The sequence below is a fragment of the Typopeltis vanoorti genome, chromosome 23 (genome assembly GCF_054136105.1).
Source record: "Typopeltis vanoorti isolate ZY-2024b chromosome 23, IOZ_Tvanoo_1.0, whole genome shotgun sequence".
Classification (NCBI taxonomy): Eukaryota; Metazoa; Arthropoda; class Arachnida; order Uropygi; family Thelyphonidae; genus Typopeltis; species Typopeltis vanoorti.
Window position 1 is genome coordinate 41,730,062 of NC_143571.1, and position 24,195 is coordinate 41,754,256.

Here is a 24,195-nt window from a genome sequence, read left to right on the forward strand (position 1 = left end):
TGCCATGTTGGGAAGAGTCACAAACACCCTCCAAACAGTGTCAATTAACTAAAATCATAATGCTTCCACTGAAGAATATTTGAAGGGGGGGGGGCTCCAGGTTCTCTAGAGTTGTAACTTTATATAAAGGGGAGTGATAAATTCATTTCAATTGTGATACCTAATGTTGTACAGGCTTTACCTTTCTTCTGAACTATGTGGATAATGCACTTTGCCACATTCTTGTTTAGTTTAATAATATCATAACACCACTGTGGGAAACAGTTTCCAGCTTGTTTGATATTTTGCTGGGTTTGGAAAGATCACCAGATACTAACTATATAAGAGATGTGGCTATTAAATAACAAGACTGGATTCAAAGATGTGGTTTATTATTACAATTGTACAACTTAATTGTTATCCCCTTCAACATACTCCTCTACTTTATCTATATACCATTGCATACAAATTTTCCATTGTTGGAAGCAGTGCTACAAGTCATCAGGTGTCACCTGCTTCAGTAACACTGCCATTTTCTCCTTTACCTCATTCACTGACTGAGAATGGATGCCCTTCAATGCAGATTTCAACTTTGGAAAAAAGGTAAAAGGCACATGGAGTTAAGTCTGGTGAGTAAGGTGGATGGTCCAACACTGGGATCTTCTTAGCAGCCAGATACTGCTTTACAGACAGTGGGTTGGAGCATTATCCTGATGCAGAATCCAAACATCGTTCTTCCACAGATCGGGTCTTTTCTTTCTCTCTCAGCTTGGCCAGAACCTCAAGATAATAATGTTAATTGTCTGACTCTGCTACCCATTCAACCATTACCATGCCATTGATATATTTAAAAAAAAAATAAAAACAGCATTGCTTTCAGTTTTGACTTGCTCATTCTTGGTGACGTGCGAGTTTTCCAGTGCATTGATTGTCTTTTTTTTCTGGATCATACTGGAAAATCCATGTTTCATCACATGTGATGATCTTCTTCTGCAAGTCCAGCTCCGTTGTCAGTCGTTCCATGATGTCAGTGCAAATTTGTTTCCGGATGTTTTTCTGCTCCTGACACAGGTTTTGGGAACCATCATTTTGGTGCAGATTTTGTTCAATTGCTCATGCAAAATTTGTCGTACAGTCTCCTTATCAATGTGCACATGTCTGCTATCATCATCTGAATGCTTAATCGATGATTGTTGCAGACAATTTCATTAAATTTTTCAACGTTTTGTTCGGTTGCTGCCATGACAGGGCGATCCAGTCCTTCGTCATCTTCATAGTTTTCTCAACCTTCAGCAAAACATTTGCACTATTCAGACATTTATGCAAGTGACGTTACATTATCACCGTACACCTCCTGCAACAGTTTCAAACGCTCAGTCAGTGATTTCTTCAGTTTCACAAGGAATTCGAGATTATTGTGCTGCTCGAGTTTAACGTTAGACATTATTCCGGCAAAGCGACTTCACGTGTGTTTCTTTTATAACTGCCTACAGACTAACTAAGAGTGAAAGCGAAAAATGCTCATCTCAACTGCTTCTAGAACCTTCAAGGTCATTCATGGTGCAAGTGCATCCCACTGCTATGAGTACATGATTCACAGCTAACCTTGTATTGTTATTTATGAGCCATACCTCATATACAATGTGATATTCTCCACTGCAGAAAGTGAAGTATTTCTTAAAGGTATATTGCTAAATAAGGAGTAAGATCCTGTTGGCTAAAGGGCAGTATTAAGTTTGCATCTTGATCTCATCTGTATTGGAGTGAATAGTATTATGGGATTTATATATAACAATGTGAGCATTTGCAGATATTAGTGGTATGTGTTAGTAGGAATTAAGAGAAGAAGATTTTTCTTGAATAGTTATTGTTAATATTGGGGAAATAGTTTGCATGAGAAACCCATTTCAGAGAGGAAAATGACAGGAGGAGGATAGGCTATAAATACAGGATGTTTAAAAAGTCTTCATACATAGGGAAAATGGTCACTTTTTTTGAAACTGTCACTTTATTCACAAAACATTGCTCTACTTGGTTACCATTCCCTTTGAAAACACACATGAATGCATCACTATCACTCATGGTGAACTCGCATTAACACATCTAGTGTTATGCACATAATTGCATTTCAAGTGCATTCCTTTGGGTGATTCATGTTTCATATCTTTTCCTGGTACACCATAGCCTTCAAGTCGCCCACAAGTAAAAATTGAGTGGTTTGAGGACCTCAGAGGCCATGCTATTGGACCATGGTGACCAATCCAAGAATCTGGAAACTGCTGATCTAATCATTGGTGCATGCAGATACCTTAATAGGGTGGTATCTTGCTTTATGTTTAGGTGCATTTCAGCATTCAGATCTGTGTCAAAGAAAACAGGTCCAAGTTTTTTCCTATATCCTGTGCTACACCATCAGTTTGCTTGCACCTTGCATCTTTGAGGGACTCATCTAGTGTGAGTTGGTATCACTCGAACAATATTGGTTTTGGTGATTAAAATTCTCCATTAATCTAAGTATTGGCTTCATTAATGAATAAGATCCTAGATGAGAAGTTTGTTTCCTGCCTATTTAGGCAAAAATCCATCCACCTATCTGGATCATCTTCACTAAGATTCTGCAGCATTTGCATTTATACCATTTGTGCTTTTTTTTTTTTTTTTTTTGTAATGTGGATAATATTCAATTGGCTGACCATCATGTGCTTTTTTTTTCCCCCCCGAGGACTGCGCAAAGGCTGCCAGCAGGATGTCAGTCGTACCTTCTTTGTTGGATGTTTGTCAATGACCACTTCTTGGTTGTAACACTTTGTCTAACTTCTCAATAAATTTGGCATCAGTGTTGTGGGTGTGGTATGCTTGCCATTTTGCCTGTTAAATTCCATTGCAATCTTGCGACAGCTTCCTGATTCAGCCATGAGAATGATTTTTATATGCTCTTCTTTAGACAAGTGCATTTTAGAAAGGGCACCTTATAATAAAAAAAAATAATAAATATTATTCCCAGTGTATGGAGAATCTTAATCACCCTTTAGATGTCAGACAGCAGCTGCTTGTATTTACAGCTCCTGTTATTTACAGGCTATTAGAGAGTTGGATGAACAACATAAAGGAACTTACTCTGTCTCCCTCCCTCTCTCGGATCTCATGTCTGAGGACTCATGACCCTGATGATTTTCACCATTTCTTTCTCTCTTGTGCTTACAGTTACAAAGGGACTTACAATTGCTGGAAGAAAAAAAAAAGACAAGTGGCTGATCGAGGTGGAGAGCCTTTTGTTCCCAAGATCACCAAGAGTCAAATCACTGGATGGCATGCAACTACAACAACATGCACATAAGGTTATAAACCTATAATACACATAAAAATATAAGGTGATAAACCTAAAATGCACATCATACTCATGGGTGGTTAAGGATTATGATGTGCATTATAGGTGGATTAAGGGTTATATAATCTTAAAGTAGATTGCAGATGGCAAGAGAATAAAAGTAACTTTTGTTCTATTTAAAAAAAATAAAATAACAGTTGTCAATTTTATAGATTGACTACTTACCATATATTATTGCGTATAATGCAAAAAAATTTATGGTAAAAAATACTACTTAGTTAGGGGTTCGCATTATATGCAGATCCTAAAAAATATAACATCTTATTAGACTTGCACACACAATATATACTATCTAATGCCTATTCAACCAAATTTACTTGACCCACTCGCATTCGGCGACCAAGCATGCATCGTATCTGCGCATGTGCTCTCCATCGCCGAATGATAGAGCACAGTTAGGTATATCGGTTTAACCACAGTTCATTTAAAATATTATTCGTTAAACAAACCTAGCCTGAAAATGAGCCAACAGAAACGTAAACGTTCATCTTTTGAAGCAGGATTTAAATTGCGTGTCATGCAGTTTGCAGAAGAACATAACAGTGTTGCTATGAGAGAATTTGGCGTAGCAGAGAGTAATATTAGACTTTGGCATAAGCAAAAAGACAGTCTTGAAAAAATCCCCAAAATGAAACGTGCCCGTCGTGGAGATGTAGCATCCTTTCCAGAACTCGAAGGAGAGCTAAATGAATGGATTTTGATTCAACGACAAGATGGCATTATAGTAACAAGAAATGCAATTCGTTTTCGAGCTCTACAACTCAAGAATGGTAAATTCAAGGACGCACCAGGTATTTCATCTTTTCTTGCTTCGCCTGGGTGGTGCAACAGATTTATGGAACGCAAAGCATTAACATTACGACACGAACAAAAATTGCGCAGAAGTTACCAAAGCAGCTTGAAGAAAAAGTGCAGTCCTTCCATAAATTTATCATAAAATTACGGAAGTGTCACGGATATGAACTTTCCCAAATTGGCAATATGGATGAGATGCCTATGTACTTTGATATGCCTGGGAATCGAACAGTAAACTCAGTTGGTGAAAAGGGTGTCTTCATAAAAACAATGGGACATGAAAAAAAAACGCATTTTACCGTTGTTCTAGCATGCATGGCAGATGGAACCAAATTAAAGCCAACAGTGATATTTAAAAGGAAGAAAATTCCGAAGCATATGAAATTTCCACCAGGTGTAATTGTTTGCACCAATCAGAAAAGTTGGATGGATTAAGAAGGTGTACAGTTGTGGCTGGATCAAGTATGGAACATATGTCCAGGTAGCTTGTTATGTCAACAAAGCATGTTAGTCTGGGATATGTTCCGGGCGCATTTAACAGAGGCAAGCAAAGAGAAAGCACGTGAGCTACGTACAGACCTAGCAGTCATAGCGGGTGGTCTAACTTCTGTTTTGCAGCCACTTGATGTCAGCTTGAATAAGCCATTTAAAGATCACTTATGTGAAAAATGGAGAGAATGGATGTCATCTGGTTTGGCGAAGATGACAAAGGGTAGGAATTTTCAGAAGCGTGAGATCACCCTAGTCACCAGCTGGGTTAAAGAAGCATGGGATTCGATACCATCTGAAATGATTCAACGCTCATTTCTTAAATGTGGAATAAGTAATTCAGTGGATGGATCCAAAGATCACATTATATACAAAAGCGAGGATGATGCACAACAAATTGGAGAGCATGAAGACTATGACGACAACTGCCACACTGATGACTCAATCCCTACAGATGAATTTATAAATGAAATGTTTGACGACTCAAAAGATGAAGAAGAATTTAAAGGATTTTGACATTTTGTTTTAAAATAAATATTTCTTTCGTTAATTCATCTTGTATTTTGACATTTTGTTTTTAAATAAATATTTCTTTCATTAATTCATATTGTATTATTTGTAATGTTATGGAACAAGATTAACAGATCGCATTATATGTGGACATGGCATTTTAGGGCTAGTTTTCAAACAAAATTTCTAGTTCGCATTATACGCGATAATATACGGTAATTCATTCTTTAGGTGATAATAGTAATTTAAAAATTTTTAAAAAATATCTTACAAATTGCAATCTCTAATATTTTTAGCATGCCTCAGCAGATGTAGAAAAAATGATTCTTGGTAATAAATGTGACATAAATGACAGAAGACAAGTCTCTAAAGTAAAAGGAGAACAGGTTTGTTTTTTGGTATATCCTTTTTATATCACTATAATAACATTATCATTTACTTGCCCAAAATTTTGAAAATTTTCCTTCTGTATATTGTGATCTAATTTATCTATTGTTTCCATGTGATCTACATAAAAAAAAAATATATATATATATAGTTTTCATGTTAACAAATTAGTTTAGTTTAGTTTAGTTTCCTCCACTAGGGCTGTCTGTAAAAACAACAATATTTTTATTTTCAGCAAGCACCATCTGTTTTGGAAGTATGCCACTGATCAGAACCAAGTGTGATAACAAGATGTTGGGTGAGAGAGAGAGAGAGAGGTGCCATCACCATCTCTGTTTTTCCCTTACATATGAACTTCCATGTACTACTTATAATGTTTGAAGGAGTTACTTTTGAATAGCCAATGCTGGGTATTGCTTACGCAGCATTGACCACACCACATGCATGCTGCTACTTATTGAGAATAGAGAGCAGAATATTCATATGCAGTAGTACACTCAGAATTTAATTAAGTTGAGTAGACGATTTGAGAATACATACTACGCATCACACATATGCAATGATAGCTAATTCATAAGTAGTATAGAAATAGATGACACGACACAACATAAATTTTTTTTAAAAAAATGAATTTCAATTAGGAAAAGATTGATTTTTGGAAATTTTTCTAGTTAGTGTTTTTTCCATTTTTTTTTTTTTTTTTTTTTTTTTTTTTTTTGGGGGGGGGGGGGGCATTGCCCTTGCCCCCCCATTTGGGTGTGCTCCACTGTTCATATACATATGAACTTCTGTGTACAGTTGCTCATCTTTAGATGACTTTTGAATAGCCAATGCTGGGTGCTTACCCAGCATTGGCCAATCTTATAATTATGAAAACTTTTGGATTTATCTTGAATTATTAGAACTGTTACAGAGATATGGTGCACAAGGTACTATATTCTTTTAATTATTATTTTCCAAATTGTAAATTTGAACTTATCATTCATTTAATATTTTGATGTTTCCTTTCCCCCCCCCCCTATAGGAATCAACTTTACTTAAATCACATACCTCTATGTTCTCTCCTATTTCAAGTTTTTGCCATTGTCACATGGTCAACGATAGTATACCTTTTACTCACTTGAATTTTTTTTTTATACTGCACCCTAGACATGTTTCAATAATATCTATGGTCTCTGTATTGTTATTCAAACAACAGAGACCATAGTGTCTTAAGGGGCGGGGGGCACAGCATTCAAAAGGAAAATGCCCATCTGAACTGAAATAGTGAGTTACATTGAAGACTTAGACATACTAACAATATTAAGAAAATTCTTTAAAGTAAATGGAATAATAAGCAAAACATTAAGGCCAGCAGTGGTCAGCAAAAAAAGCAGACTAAAAATGTTTAATATATTATCATAACCAACATTATTATTTGGTTGTGAAGCATGAACAATAAGAGAGAGAGATAAGAAACAAATCACTCTAGCGGAAATGAAATATAACAGTTTTTTTATACCGGACTAGATAAAGAGAAATAAAAACATAGTGAAAGAACTAAACCAAACATTGATAATGAAAACAATAGAAAAATAAAGAACTGAATGGAAAGAACATCTAAGACAAATAACATGCAATAGAATACCTAGGAAGACATCTTATAAAGATGATGTAATAATCCTAAATACATTGCAATATAACCAGTTTACCAGTAAATTGTGCAAAAAGCCTTTAAAATATTACCAGTAAGTACACCATATTTATGGTTTTTTTCTACCATTACTTCATTAAATGAAAAACATTTTAATGCTTGCTGTAATAATTGTATCATTGACTACCTTTGTAAAATATAGTTCTTTATTTAAACAAACACCTCAGACTTTAATCTGTCTCATGGCTGTATAGCCACAACCTTATGTTAGCAGTTAACTGCTTGTATTATTACATCAAATAATTCATGATTAATTTAACTATTTAGTACTAATAATTTGTAAGGTTACTATTTAGTACTAGTAACTCCATAGTACTAGTAACCTGACATTCATGTCAGGCTGTCTGGCATGAATTGCCCATCTGGCTGGAACTTATTTGACCATATGACATGTCTCTTCAGCATCTGTAGGGGACATTTTGCAAATTACTAAATATATATTGTATGCCGGTTTCAGTTCGGTAGAATTTCTAAAAATAGTATTTGTGATCCATCGTAAGGTAACATTTGAGATTTTCTTCTTCCTCCTCCTATGCATTAGACCAACTGTTACAGGGCTAACTTAAGCCCTTCTAAGTCATACCCATTCCAAGGATAAGGTGATTAGCCCTATGCCTCTTGGTATATCCTGTGACTGTAACTCATGTGTTCACGGGGCCAGTTTGCTTGTTTGCAGGAGGAAAAACCCCAGATTAACTGGAAAAAAAAAACCCTGCTGTCCATGCCCAAGACCGGATAATTTGGCTACGTCTGAGAATGATCCTTAAGCTCCTTACGTCGGCAACGGGAATTGAACCCAGGACACTCCTTTCCCAGGCATATGGTTGCAAAGTGCATAGCCACTAGGCTAACCGCATGGACCATTTGAGATTTTCTGTACTCTTATTCCAAGTCATGAAACAGTATTTCTTCTTCTTCTAGTGCCTTATCCTATCTTATTTTTTTTATTTTTACATCATGCAGCCTTATGTGTGCAATCCCAACCAGCTTGCTGCAGAGCCTGACATTGTGGGAAGGGTGTTTTTGTCTGTAGAAGTGTGTGTTCATGGGGCAAGTTTGCCTGTTCTGAGGGACAAAAAAACAAAGTTTCTGAGAGGGGAAAAAAGCCCTCCACCTCCATATCAGACTGGCTAACTCACCTTTAGTCAAAAGAGACCAGATAAAGGTTCCTCATATCATGGATGGAAATCAAACCCTGGTCTTTCCAACCAAAGGGCTTAGTCTATGCTGACTGAGCTACAGAGGCTCTTTATTAATCAGTATTTGCTTTTGAAAATTTGCATTACATAGATTTATATGAATGAATAAATTTCCATTACACAATTACTTTGAAATAGGTTGGTTAATTTAGTGTGGCAATAAAACTTTGTGTTTTATGGTGAAGAAAGAAGATGACTGTGGGGAACAGTATTTTTCACAATAGAGGATAATAAATTGCAGTTCTTTCTAATTGTATTGAATACTGTAATCACTATAACTGTCGTTAAATACAGTGCACGAGCTATATATATGGTACTGTCAGTCCTTGATTTACAACAGCTGTCCTATTAACACATGGACCAAAATACTGCCTCACTCCTGCAACTTGTGGACCATGGTTGTTATTGCTGCTACTGAAGGTGAAAAAACTTGGACTTTTGGAAGGAGTAGAGTACCTTGCACTGCACAAAAAATATACATGTGTATTTGGATAATGTATGGAAGAAGTTGCTGAAAATACATGGTCATACATTTACAATATTCAAACAAAGACAAAGCCTTACAAGAGATGGGTGGCATAGTGCTGATAGCTAAAGAGTTGGATAGTGAAAATGAAGTAGAGCATTGAAGAGCTTATAAAAGCAGAGAAAGTTGAAGAGGGAGAAAAACAGAACAAAAAGCCAAACATCCACTCCAAAAAATATTTATAGTGAAAAAATTGGTAGAGATGCCTCTGTTGACAAGGCAATTCAATTGTTTGAGAAAATTGACCCCCAGAATGGAGAGATTTAGCAAAGTAGACAGAATGAATGATATAAGCTGCAGTTGCTTGCTACATATATTTATACAGAAAAGATAAACTGTGCAGACTAAGTTGGATGTAGCATACATATTTTTTAAAGAAGCTCACTCCTGCTGTCACCTCAGCCCTCTTGAGATGAGCCTAATAAACAAACCAACATCAGACTTCTTTGCATTTCTTGAATTTGGAGAATTTGTTAATGACCAAACCTCTCCTCAATCGTCCAATTAATAGAACAGCAGCTTGGAAGAATTACTCTTGTCCCGTTTATTTGATTGTTTTACTGGTAAATGCAGAGAAGCATCATCCACTCGTGTTTATTTATTATAGTGTTGCACTATGCAAGTTGAGAACTTGACTGTTAATGCTACAATAAAATGTTTTTTCAATCAATAAGGTATTTTCATTTTGTACTAAGCTACTGATACACACACACATGCAAGTCCTTTTTTAATTATTGGTTAGTTTAAATCTATCATAGAATTTCCTTTGATTATTGGTTTCTAATATATCCTGAAACAGATTGCCCCTCCCCCCCCAAAAAAAAAAAAACATTTGGTGGTTGAAGCATTTGTCCCTATCCTTGTGAAAGCATATCCAAATCTTTTGACACTATATTAATGACAGAATTATATTCCATGATTTTGTATTCTGATTGAGCATTGAGAGAGTGGTGACTAGTATTGTTTACATGTTGTTCCAAATAGTGAAAAGTTGAAGGTAGGAATTAGAGTATTTCATGTGACTTTATTTGATGAAAGGAGGTGTTGAAAGTGAATTTTATTTGTAGGCATGGGGGAAAAAATCACCATAGTGTTATTTTAAATTACTGAAGTGCAGGTGTGGGTGAGAAAAAAAAAATTCAAAGCAGTTGTGGAAGTAGTAGTGACTTACATAACAATCTTAAAAGCCAGCATAAAGTTGTCTTATTAAAAAGAGGGATTGAAAAAAAAAACTGATACACTACCTTCAGTGAAATTATCGATGTTAAGACCAATTTGAATTCTAGATAAAAAAAAAAAAAAATTCGCATCATATATTAACAAACAGTTGTGAAGAGATATAAAAACTCCCAAATCTTCAAACTTAAGAAACAATATCATGGAATATGCAGACAAAATGGCAAGCAAGTATTCAAGAGATATCATAGTGTAAACTTTGAAACGTTTAATTTAACACGTAATGAGTGAAAATCTGCTAACTGTCAACATACACTGATGCCCAAAGGCTAAGCATGAACTACATTTTTACCTGTATATGAAAATTTTCATGACCACAGCCAAATGTGAACATAAATTTATTGCCAGCATACTAATATAAATTATGTTAACAAAAAATGTTATAAATTTCATACAAATTAAACTGAAATACGTTTTTGGCAAAAGTTGCAAATTTCCCAAGGGTATAATTAAGGAATTAATGTACAGTGCTTACAGAAAACTATGCGGAGAGACATTTCAGTATGGAATATGTCCATCCTGAACTATGATGCAGCTCTCACAATGTTGTACCATGATGCTTAGCACCAAGTGATTCAGTTCTTGAGACAAACTGATCCTCTCCTCTTTCAGAGAAAGGATAAGGCCTTGTTTGTTTTCTGGAGGGGAATTTTGAGCAGAGTGCATCACCCTATTGTTTCCCTAATGTGGTCTATGGGATTGAGATCTGGAGAGCATACTAGTCATTCAATTCGATTAATATCCTCCACTTCCAGAAGTATATCCATTGTTCATGTACAATGTGGTGTGGCATTGTCATCTATAAAAACGAATTCTTCACCTGCAGCACCCACAGAACAATCTAACATGAAGTTGAAAAACTTTGTGGTAGTATAGTTCACCAGTCATAGTTCCTTTTTCCAGCACTTGTAGCTTGGTCCATTCACTAAGCATAATGCCTTCCCACACCATGACCCCAGCACCGTGATATCTATCCCTTTCAAGATTTCAAGACACTTGATCTGGTGTGACAGTGGTACTGTCACACCAGATCAAGTGTCATCTAGAATCGGAAGAAAGACTAAAACGACTCATCTGTAAAGCGTATATTAGCCCATTTGTGTCTTGTTCAATTTTTATGAATACAACACCAGTGAAAATGTACTCTACGATGAGCCGGATAAAGGCACACAGACTACAGGCCTTTGGGCATATAGGCCTACTTATCACAGATGCCTTGCCACAGTTTGTTGAGATATCTGCATACCTGTGTTTGAATGGAGCTGATGTGCAAGCCGATCTGTCTTAGGCTCCATGGTAGAATAAGGGTGACGTGTTAGCAAACATTTGGAACACATTCCATTTCTTTGAAATGCTGCCCGGAGCCCAGATACAACATTATGTGAGATTCCAAACTCTCTATTTAGAATCTCACATAATGTGAGATTCTATATCAGTAATTCTTCAGCCTTCAAGGTTTCCAATAATTCTTCCCTGCATGAAATCATCTAGATGAGATCTTTGAGACATTGCAAGACATCCAAGTTTGCAACTTTATTCCTTCATGAAAAGAGCTTCCTTCAAACACAGTTTGCTTAGCTCAGTCTTTTGCCTTTTATCCTGTTATGTTATCATGTGACCCCTTTGCATGCTCTAAAATTTAAATATGTACCTGCTTTCTACCCAAAATCGTCAGTTATACAAATTACCAGATGTTGATTTGTCTGAATTTGTAGTTGTAGTATCAGTCCTTAGGTTTTGGACACCAGTTTATGTACATTAATGTCCACGCAAGTTGATCAGTTTTGAAATCTTGGTTTATGTCATATTTCTGCACCTGTTGACAGATGTTGAGCCCTTTATTCAAAATAAAATGAAAGAATTTGTCTTTTAGAGGTGTTGGAGCTTCAGTAATGAAGAAAGTAATAAAACTGATCAGTGTAAATCAATTATTTTTAACACACGACATACAATTAGCAGTAATCAAATTTCTTTTGTAGTAAAAATATCAGGTCATCCCAAAAGTAATGTTGTTTTTAGCATTGAGTTTTGAAAGAATATAAAAGATAAATTTTATATTCTTTTCTTATATACCATCAGGACTTTTAGGAGAAACGATAGCTTCCTCCTTCATCCTCATTTACTGTATGTAGTGTCTGCGTGCATGTGTCTTTATTGTAAGTTTCTTTGAAAATGGCAATGTGATGTTGCTGAAATATTGGAAATATATATTAAAGTTAATATATATTTCCAATACACCGTAGCAAGTTCAAATTTAAAAGACTTTTCATGGAATCAGCCCTAAGAAACATGCCAAACCTCAACAAATTTGGTTGCATGAGACTGCCCCAATCGGTGCTTAATGAGTATTAGGAAATATATGCTTATTCATATGTTTCATTTCAAAGAAGAAATCTAAGAATTGCAGTTTCAGATATTTCACTTGATATTAGTGTAGCAGTATTGAAACACATCCATCACATTAAACTGTTATTAAACTTCTTTTATGTTTTTAATTCTTTCTTTATTACTAATCATTTTCATGTGCTTGTACTGCAAATGTACCATAACAATATATCTATCTATATAAAAATATGAGATAATGTGCCATATCAGATGTGTATGTAAGATGCTAAAAATGTAATACAGATAACCCTTGTATAACGCGGTACTTATACAATGCAGTTTCGATATAACGCGGTCTACAAATTGCAGTAATCCTTCATCTTTTCATATATTTTTCACCGCATGACTTAAAAATCAAATTTCTTTGTTAAATTTGTGTCTGCCTGTATCGCACATGTAGTTATAAGTAGCGAATTTTAGGGGAAATATCCTTTAGCACGCATGTACGTCAACTGTTTACTGTGTAAAGTTTTAATTATTGTTGAAAGTTGTCTTCGTTTTCTGCCAGGAAAACGCATTAAAAATCATGTTTGTTAATCTCAAGCTGAGCACTTTATTTTCTGGTGAGTTACATACAATATGTAATGTTTTTTTTTTTAATGTAAAAAAAATTATTTCTATAGTAATGGCCACTTAAATGGCTTTTGTGATATGGTTGAAAACAAAATTAGTGAATTAATTGATAAGGAAATGAATTTAAATTAGGGGGAACTAGTACAATTAATAGATGACGTCAAACCAAATGGTGGGGAAGTTCTTTCGATGAATCCATTAAAACATTCAGTTTAAAGAAATTAGCTGGATTGGACTTGGCAAGAAAGTTAGGAAGCTATTTTATGAATAAAGATCCCTCAACGGAGGGCTCCAGAAAATTCACGAGACAATTGGATATTTGTTTAGCTTCCTATTATGAACTTAATAAAAAATGGCAGCATAGTGATAAGCAAGGTTTTATTACTGAGTTCTTGATAACTAAACCGGCCAAAGTATGCATTCAGAATTATACAAATGATGTCCAAGAGATTTTAAGTGACGACGACTTCCGGCCACTCTTAAATAAAGAAATGCTGATTACTTGTAACATCTACGAAATGTTCGTTTTGAAGACAGTGATGACGATTAAAATATGCACTTTATTATGTGCAATGATGTTTACGTACAATTTTAATTTTATAAGTTTATACTATATATTTGTTTCATAGTTTATATGTTTTCTTAACTTACATGAATTACAAGAATTAAATAAAAAAATATTTTTATTTGGTATGTCATTGTTTCGGAAAAAAACGATTTCGGAACCTAACCCTACTTTTTGTATGCGATCTGAGTCTCGCATAACGCGGCATTTCTGTGGAACCTAACATCTGCATTATACAAGGGTTACCTGTATTTGCATTTGATTTTTGCAATATTCACTGTGTATGTTTTGTATTGAATATAAATATTATAGTAATATATATCTATATATTATGATTTTTTTCGAGGGAGCTGTGTAATATTTTAATTTTTTCAAAGGGGGCCCTGACATCCAAAAGTTTGGGAAGCACTGCTCTACAGGATATTGCATTCTTCAATTACCATAAGCATTATAAAGAACTCTTATACAAAATATATATATATATATATATATATATATATAAATAAAAATCAGCTAACGCCTTTTTATTCCCGTATATACGGGAGTAGGCGAGGCCATTTTAGCCCTATCTAACTTTTGGAGACTGAGTGGGCAGTTCAATCTCCACTGGTACCCAATCAGAGACAGATGGCCCAAGGCTATCACTAATTAAGCAGTACGCAGTGAAGAGAGACGGCTCAAATGTGCCGCCATCTCGTGGTCCCTAATCCTAACACAATATATTTAATGTCTGAAATAATGTGGGTTCTACGGTCGATTTTCTTGAGTTTACAGGACGAAAAACCCGAGTTTCCGGGAGGAAAAACCTGCTTGCCCGTGCCAGAGATCGACTAACTCGGGAACCAGTCGAAAAAAGGCTTAGAAAAATTTCCTCTAGTCGCCGACTAGACTCGAAACCAAGACTTCCTTCGTGCGGCCAAGCGCGGTGGTGTGCAAACGCCACATCCACTGAGCTACACAGGCTCTAACTCTCTCTCTCTCTCTCTCTATATATATATATCTATATATATCTATAGCTAAAAAGGGGAAAAAAAAAAAAAAAATATATATATATATATATATATATATATATATATTTTTTTTTTTTTTTTTTTTCCCCTTTTTAGCTTGTGCACTTCTACCTGTAATAAATGGATGTAAACATTGTTCTCATATGCATTAATATAAAAGCAGTACTATAGCAAACCAATGCTCTTAGTCAAGCAATGGCCGTATTGTATTGCCAGCCAAGATGTTGGCACACAAGAAATAATGAGATCTGTGTTGCCACACATGTGTGCATTCATATGTGGTTATGAGAGTTTTCAGTGAACATTTTTAAATCCTTCACTGGTGGTTAGGACTTGATATCATTTTTTTTTTTAATTGGAATTCTTTCTTAATTTTCTTTACATTAATAATATTTGAATTTTCATAAATTCGTTTACATTTGTACCTGCACTATATGAAATGCAAATTGCAGCTGAGAAGTGTACATAGATACAAAACAAATCGAATGGGTTAGGTACAGTGGTATCTCGCTAATCCAAACCCTTCAGTGATCCAAACTGTGGTTTGAAAGAAGAAAAAGTTTTATTTATTATGTATTATTATTTTATGTACTTTTATTTTATTATTATTAAAGTACAGTATTTTTTTCGTACTGTTGATTGTACAGTTATACTGTAGGCCTATTTTGATTTATTGTGTTCATGTTTGCTTTTTTATACTATACAGTACGTACTGTATTGTCGGCATGAATCACCACTGTCATTAATGAACTGATTAGTCATCACTATTGCACAATGTTTGTGTATCTTTTATGTTCCTTCGACAACAAACAATGACTTAGCCTAAAGCCTGGTTGTATATAATGCTCAGTTTTTCTTTAGTTATTGAAATGAAACGCTGTCTGAGTTGTCGTTTATTGTTTTGTGTTTTTGTAAGTTTTCAGTGAATGATTATCGATTGTTTTAGTAAGTGCGATTTTATTTTTCAGATAAATTTCAAAAGTGACAGTTTTATTGTTTATTAACTTCATTTTTAATTTGACTGTTTTTAACACTAAAATTTATTTTGTTAAAATGGCTACCGGGTCGAAGCCTACCAAAAGAAAACACGTAACATTATCATTGTCGGATAAGTGTAAAATAATTCAGCATCTAGAAAAGGGTGAAGTGGCCGTACAATTTGTTACTGAATACGGTGTCGGAAAATCTATAATCGGTGACATAAAAAAAAAAAAGACAGGATTTTAATTTGTTTCAACCACAGAAGGACCAAGCAAGAGGCAAACTCTGAAAACAAGTGATTTTTCTTTACTTGATTCTGCTGTTTACACATGGTTTCTTCAAGAAAGAAGTCATCATGCTCCCATCTCTGGAGACATTTTAAAGCAGAAAGCCAAGCATTTCCATTCACAAATTTACCCTGATCAGAAATTCAAAGCAAGTGATGGTTGGCTAGAAAAATTCAAAGAGGAAATTCAAAACGTGCATAATTTGGTTAAAAATATAAATCCAGATGTTGAAATTTCACAAACAGATGTTACAGAATGGATTACAGGTAGAACCAAAAGTGAATTTGAAATCAAATCGGATTCTGAAATTATAAAAATGACGCTACAGAATGAATTAGAAGACAGTGATGATGATAAAGAACTCGAAGAAAAACAAAAGTAAACCATGAAGAGGCAGTTGACAGTTTTAATGTGTGTATAGAATGGGCTAAGCAGAACGATATGCCATTCCACAAAATTTTATTGCTAATGCAGCTCTGAGAAGAAGCATTTGAAAAAAGTTTAGCTTCCAAGAAGCAAAAGAAAATCAGTAAGTTTTTTTTTTTTTAAAAAAAAAAAAACTTTTTTGTTGCATACAAGAAAGTGATATTTTTTATGCAAATTAAGTTATGTTTTGAACTATGCAATTTTATTAAATCAGAATCCTCAACAATACAGATACATACAAACTAAATTTTTTACTAAAATAAACTTGTGCACTGTATTATGTTTTAAGTTTTACATTACAGTACAGTAGCTTTTTTCTATCAGTTACTTCATTTATTACAGAATTAAGTTGATGTACCATTAGAATCTGATTATTTTTGTCTTAAACGCTGGTTATCGTTGTCTCCTGGGGGAAAAGTTGCTAATCCAAACGGGCACAGTTTTATTAGTTTGGATTAGCGAGATACCACTGTATTTACAAAATGTCTGAGCACTCGCTGGATTTTTTCTATATCTGCAAGTTTGCTCGGACTAAAACAAAACTTAAAATTTAGCATTTAGAATGGAAGACAAAAATTGCTAGAATTTTTGTCTTCCATTTATTGCTATAGAATTGTAACAGACAAGTTGATCTTCCAGTACATAACTAAAACTAGCTATGCTTAGTTGTTCATAAATCCTGTTGTGAAACACCTTATGATTGCTTTGGATTATTTCCATACTTGTTATAGTGGTGCAGCAAGTGATCACTGCTGCCATGTAACAAGATGTCATGCAATATTTATTATGTTTGTGGACAGAGGGAAGTAGAGATAAATAAGAAATATACCAGAATCATATCAAAAATGTATATTTTGGACTTTAACATTTTTTAATATTTCTTTTAATGTCAAATGTATAACGGATGAAGTTTTGTTATAACAAAATTATACATTAGTTATTTGATTTTTTTAACTTGCCATCCTTTATTTCATGAAAGGTTCCATTATAAATGGAAGGGTTATTTACTTCTAGTATTATTAGGCTCTGCATAATTTTGCTATTCTTGACCAAATATGAAATTCATTTCAGAAATATGAGCTATGAATTAGAACTCGGATCAATAATTGTATTTTTTTTCTCAAAAATGCTTTAAATATCAGAATTTGATATACTTTGCATATTCTTCATAACACTTGGTTATTCTGAAATAATTCATTCTTATAACCACACACAAAAAAAAAAAATAAAAAAAGGTAATTGTTTAGTACTTTGTTGATTCCTTTATATTGTAACATTGGTATACTGCAATTTTTTGCAACTGCATTTTATCACTTATTATTGCTCTTTTTATTATATAGCTTGCAATAGAATATGGAATAAAATTCATGGAAACAAGTGCAAAAGCAAACATAAATGTAAAAGAAGCATTTTATACTCTTGCAAGGGACATCAAAACGAAGATGGAGAAAAAATTGGTGAGTTCATTTCTTTTAGTTCTCCATGATATTCATTATGTTGAGAACATTGAACTGTTAAGAAAGAGTCCACAGTACAGTTAGACTGCAACTTCTTGTGATGGCATAAAGGAGGATGTATTGAAAAAGGTCTGTCTGTATATGTGTAAGAGATATACATTGTTATTAACAAACTCCATTTAGAAATATCTCATTATCCATCCACAAAAGAAAAAAAAATTATAAATAAATTTTCTCCATTCTTTCTTTTAAGGTTACATGGCAGTCAGCATTTGTAGTGAAGAATTTATGGAGACACACCATACGTGTCAGAATAATTACTTTACTTATCATTAAGGAAGTAACATTCAACATTTCAACCTCTGTATTGAGGTCATCATCAGGAAAGCATACATATGTACAGGATACAAGCTACATGACACTACACTATACAAAAGTAAGATGAATATAAATGTTAATTATTTACCCTAGCCTGACCTCTGGCTGAAGAAGGAAAAAAAACACAACTACATTAAACAATTTCTAAAGTTCTCTCGTATTAAGATTTTCTTCTGTTTTGGGTTGTTCTGGATACTATATGGGTTGAAGATGGGTCCCTCCAAATTCTTGGAATAATTAATCAATCATTCTTGTTCAGGTTTTGGTGTATAGGGACTTGGTGCCTTTCCAATCAATTCTGTGACGTTTGGAGTGTGTGGTCTGGCAGGCCTGTTTTACCATAGTGGAGGTATTTACTGTGGCATTTGTGTTCATCTTTTCTAATTGGGATAGTGTGTCCTGTTTCCCCTATGTAAAGTAGGTTACAGGTACATTAAATTTTGTAGATCCCTGGGTGGACAAGGTATGGAAGAGGATCTTTGGAAGAGCTAAGTAAATTTCTTAATTTGTAGTTTGTAGGGTTGTAGTTCACTGTTTGGTACATGTTGTGATCGGATACCAATTGGTTCATTTTTTTCAGGTAATCTCCCCGATCAAGGACAACAGTATCATTGCCTTTATCTACTTTTGTAATAACAATGTCTTGGTTATTTTTTAAAGATTTAAGGGCCAATTTTTCTGCCTCTGGTTAGATTACAACTTAATTGTTTATTGGAGTTTAATATGTACAATGTTTTCCATTTGTATTTCGTCAGCTATAGTTGGAGAGGAGGGATTTTAGATCTTTTTCAATGTAATAAATAAAATCTAATTTGTTAACTGACCTTAGTGCATTGGTATAGTTCAGGTCTTTTTTCAAAATGGGATCAATATGATGATTACTTTTTTTGCTTCCTTCCACCTATGAAAGGCTTCTGTCAAATTATATTACATTTGCTCCATGGGTGGATTAAGGATTTTTTCTATTTTTATTGATTTTATATATTTATTTTTACCAGGTGTGGAAACCCTGCTTTAGACCAAACATTGATTTTTTTTTCAAGCCACTTCAGGCCTCCAGTAAGCTGGGCAGTGGTCTCTCACTGGGTGATGAAATTCATCTCCCACCTAAAGGGATTCAGAAACATCCATGCCCATGGCATGATTCAAATCCACAGCATAATGGTTGGAGAATGGGTATGCTAACCACTCAGCCAACCAGGCCAAGTGGCTGATGGACAGATACAGAGAGCAGTATGTTTAGGAACAGAATCCAAGAGAAGACAGATGACTCGGTTGTGTGTATACCACAGGGTTCTGTGCTTGGTCCATTGTTATTTAATTTGTACATCAGTAATGTAGAAAGTTGTGTAGCATAATTGTTAATCAAGTAGAGTGCTTACAGAATGATTTTAAATAGGCTGACAGTATGAACAAAAGATAATGGGTGCTAATTTAATGTGGAAAAGTGTAAAGTTGCACATTTTGGAACAAAAAGTTTTTTTTTGTTCCAAAATGTGTTTTTTTTTTTTTTTTTTTTTTTTTTTTTTTTTTTTTTTTTCAGTGAGATGGCCATAGATTTACTGTTTAGGAGGTTACTCAAGTAAGTAATCTGATCATAGGTAGTTTGTTTCATCCATTTATGATGGATTTATGATCTAAATCTGTTAAAAACATATGCAACAGCTGTTTAACACTTCTTTTACAATTCAGCTCGCAGAACAAATTTTTCTTTCTTGTTGCTTGTTCCTTCTACTGTCTTGGAACATTTTTCTGTCTTAGGTATTTCTTAGAGTACCTTATACATTCTGCAGATCATCATATCCAATGTTAACAATTTTCTTCTTTTGCCTCGCATTCTGGTTGAACAACATGAAGAGCTTATTCAAAAAAAAAAAAAAAAAAACATTTTTTTTTTTTAAAGTTTCCTCTTCTTCTTCTTTTCCTCCCACTAACTTGTTTGTTGGAGACCTGATGTAGCGTTAAAAAAAATCATGTCCGGTCTCTAAAGTTAGTGCTATGATTAGAATCTCTAGATTCTAATCATAGTGCTAACTGCTAACTTTAAGTTTGCACCTTACACACTCGCTTGCATTCATCTGAGTTTTTTTTTTTAAACGATATCAAAATTAAAATGTTACTACTATCACATGATTTTTAATATGATAACATTTTTCTTTTCCACCTTCCCTTTCATGTTAGGCCGTTACAACAAAGTAACCTGACTTCCTAAAACCTGATTAGAAAAATTTAAAGACGAAAACTTAAACTTATGTGCAGTTAATTTATTAGCTGTAGAATTTTTGTTTATGTAATGTAGGTATCCTCAGTACATTGATGGAATACGGTATAAAATTACAGGTAAAGAATCATTTTTCAAAAGTACCACTATAGCATTAATAGGTTATTAATTAAACTAGTCCCACTGTTATACTAAATTGTTGTTTCGTGTTCTGTGACAAACTGTTTTTGTGCTCTGAAGATGCTGGATATAATATCAGCAAATAAGTTAATAAATATTTTCTTATCATTCTATGTTATCATCAGTACTGTGAAAATAAATAGCATATACTGTGAACACATAAGCCTTTCAGTATTCATCTTACTGTTCACAGCATTTCACTAATGAAGAGAGCTATCGTGACTGGCAGAATTTTGCATTTCAGTTTATTTGGATTTTCTTTTGGGACTTAGCATAGGCCACTGTGTTGTTTGGGTTATTCTCTAAATTCGAAGCACATTTACAGTTCTTTTTGAATGTGAACGAACACACACACACACACACAGAACATAATAATGTTCTGGGTGTGTGTGTGTGTGTTCATATTTTTATATGAATTTTTACCTGCACAAGATTGGAACCTATCAGCCATTTAGTACCATGGATGCTTGGCCATGGATTAGATTTTATAGTTTCTCCTGTTCTAGAAACTATTTATGGTACTTTAAGCCACTTCCGGCTTTTAGTAAGCATAATGATGATGGTTTCCCATAGGATGAGAAAGTATCTTCCTAAAGACAGTGCCACAGTGGGATTTGAAACCATTGCATAAGGATTGGAGGGATATAATGTCCATTTCACCAACCACACTAATTTGATTTCTAAAGATCTATGAAAATATTCAGCATTTTTACTTTAAATGCAAAAGTGTAAATAAAAACAATATATTTGCTCTGCAACCTTGCAATCAAAGATATCTCCTAAAGATAATCACAAACATCTATATCCTAGATGGGATTCGAACTTGCAGCCTGTTGGTTGAAGAGTGGGTGTGCTAACCACTTGGCCAACCAGGCTGGCATATTAAATGAAAATGCATTCATTGTTGTTAAAGACTCGTAGCCTTTGAATTTTCATGGAATGCAGCTCAGTGTACTGGAAAATTGTGGAATTGCTTGTAGCAAGCAATTCCATGATTTGCATTTCCAAACACAGATTCTCTACTTTCTGGCAGTCTGTATTTAAGATCTAGCTGATTGTATATTGGGCTGATAACAATCAGCCCAATATACAATCAGCTAGCCCTCTGTTTTTTCAGCATTTTGCTTACTTGCTTTGTGGAAGTAATTTTCCAAATGACCTTAAGCTATATTCTCATCTGAAATGCTGTTCTCTTTCTGTGCTCATCTGTCAGCATACAAAATCAAAATAACTTCCAAGAAAAGCTTATATCATCATAAAATTTAAATATTGACATCCATATTTGTTCACAGGGGTGTCCCATAATTTAGGATTGTGAGTTAATGATGGGCGGAAGTTGTTCTTAAAGTTAATATGGAAAGTTAGTTGTAAATATGTTACATCAAACAGAAGACTTAAAGATTTATATATTTTTGATTTTGCAGAAAGCATCAAATCCCCCAAGGAATGGGGGCCATCAACTGAAGGCCAATGAACCACCAAAGAAGACATCTAGATGGTCGTGTGAATTACTATGATGATCTCCTTATGTCTGAATACTGTGTATATATTATCAAACCACGTGTATAAGCATTGGACATCCAAAGGATCTCTTGTGTTCTCTCTCTTTTTCTCATTAACTACAACTATATACACTAAGTCCTGGCCCTGCTTCTGTTAATGCTGGAAGCTTTTGTACAAAAGAAATTCCATTTTGCATTTCCACTGTAATAGTGGAACAAAGATAATAGAAGAGGTGAAGAGAAGAGGACATATAGAGAAAATAGAGAGAGACTTTCTAATACAACCCTGCAGTCTGAATGAGTGTTTTCAGTAAATGAAGAAGGTGTAACTAGTGAAGTTTCTCTAATTTTTATTTTTTGCATGATAAATTCCTCTGTATATTGTACCATTTCATACTTTTGGTATATAACTCATATTTGTAATAAAAAAAGAAAACAATGCAAGAACAAAACTTATCTGTTGAGAGAGGGAGGGAGGAGGAAGCATATTTTATCAGTTCATCTGCCAGTTTTAACTCGAAACATTGAATAATATTGTAAAATGTTATGTAAATTTTGTATTTCATAATTATATCTTATTACTTAAAGCAATCGGTGATATATGCTATTTTCTGATGTATAGTTAAGTGTCCAATAATCAATTTAGTCTTTAACTAAAGCCTAAATATTAATTTTTCTTATCAGCTTATTCCTTCATAGTCATATCTTTTGAAGCAAAGCAATATATGCACTGAATTATTTCCTTAGCTTGAACCAGGTTTTCTAATGAACTGTGAAATCTCTTATCTGAGAAATAATTTTTGAGGAATTTTTCAATAAGAAATGTTTATAATGATGTGGATAATGTACTTTAAAATGCTGTTGTAGTGGACCACGTTGACTGTATTTTATACTGTTCAGTAACTGATTTAGTTTTGAAAACAGTATGTTTACAAATAAAAGAAATATGGATTATTTATTCTTATTTTTAATACACCCACATTCAGGTCTCAAATAGATTATAAAGAAAATAAAGGCAGTAAAGTGCAAAAGAAAGATAAGAGAATGTAAGCTTATGTAGAGAAAGAAAAATCAAACAATTATTTAAACAGAAATTCAAATAGCATTAAGTTTTTCTAAGTATAAAAGGTATTCCATTAATGGTATGTAGCAAATGCCGTTATAACAAATTCATTCACCATAACAAACTACTGAAAAGTCCAACAGGACAATGTTAATGAAAATTCAGTACTTAAACTATTCAGTTCTGAGTTTTGTATAGTGGGTCAACTGCATGTAAAATTTTTTCATAAGCTGGGAGAAATATGTTTTTATTCAGATATACACTAATATTGGTAATGATGCTGTCCAATACTCATTATAGAGCATAATTAAAAATTTTGAAGAACACGACTAAATGATACCCCATAGGCACAGTGCTAAAGAAAATTCACTCTAGCAAACTATCTACAATAAAAAAAAGAATCTCTGGAGGGATGACAGTTGACTACACAGGATTGAATTATTGGTAATGTTTACTGTTATGTAATACCCTCTTCTCATAATCCAGAAGTCTAGCCAGAAAAAGTGTTTTTAAAATGAAGAGCTAATTTATATATATGTAACAAGCATGAAATCGGCTTCATGTGGCATGACTGTCAAAACTGATTCAATTATCTAAATCTGTATAGTCTAATGCAGTAGTTCTTAACCTTTTTACTGGCCTGCACCCCCCCCCCTTGAGAAGTGTTTTTTATTTGTGTTAGAAAAGAAAATTTATTGCAAAACAATTGATCGAAAAATACATATATGTATCAAAATAACGTATCAATTTTAATGACTAAGTTGTTGCTTTTTCATAATATTGTGAAAGTGAGGTTCCTTTCTCAAAAGGGCTACATGCATATCATCACTTGCATTTAAGCGATTTCAGGTTTTTGTTTTTATGTGCAAAAGTGATGAAAATCCCATTTTGCAAAGATAGGTGGTAGCAAATGGTAGAAGTGTCTGCAATGTTGCCTTTGCCAGTTGTGGAAATGGTTCTGAGTA

At 34.0% G+C, this 24,195-nt stretch overlaps 1 protein-coding gene across 1 annotated transcript in view; it reads left to right on the forward strand.

Moving 5' to 3' along the window:
• Rab8 (RAS oncogene family member Rab8) overlaps positions 1 to 23,121 on the forward strand; it is a 98,566-nt gene extending 75,445 nt beyond the window's left edge. The window contains exons 5-7 of the mRNA XM_090413209.1: positions 5,458 to 5,547; positions 17,770 to 17,886; positions 22,090 to 23,121. Of these exons, the coding sequence (XP_090269335.1) occupies positions 5,458 to 5,547; positions 17,770 to 17,886; positions 22,090 to 22,182 (300 nt within the window). The 3' untranslated portion in view covers positions 22,183 to 23,121. The remainder of the gene's footprint in view (positions 1 to 5,457; positions 5,548 to 17,769; positions 17,887 to 22,089) is intronic.
• Positions 23,122 to 24,195: the final 1,074 nt, after the last annotated feature.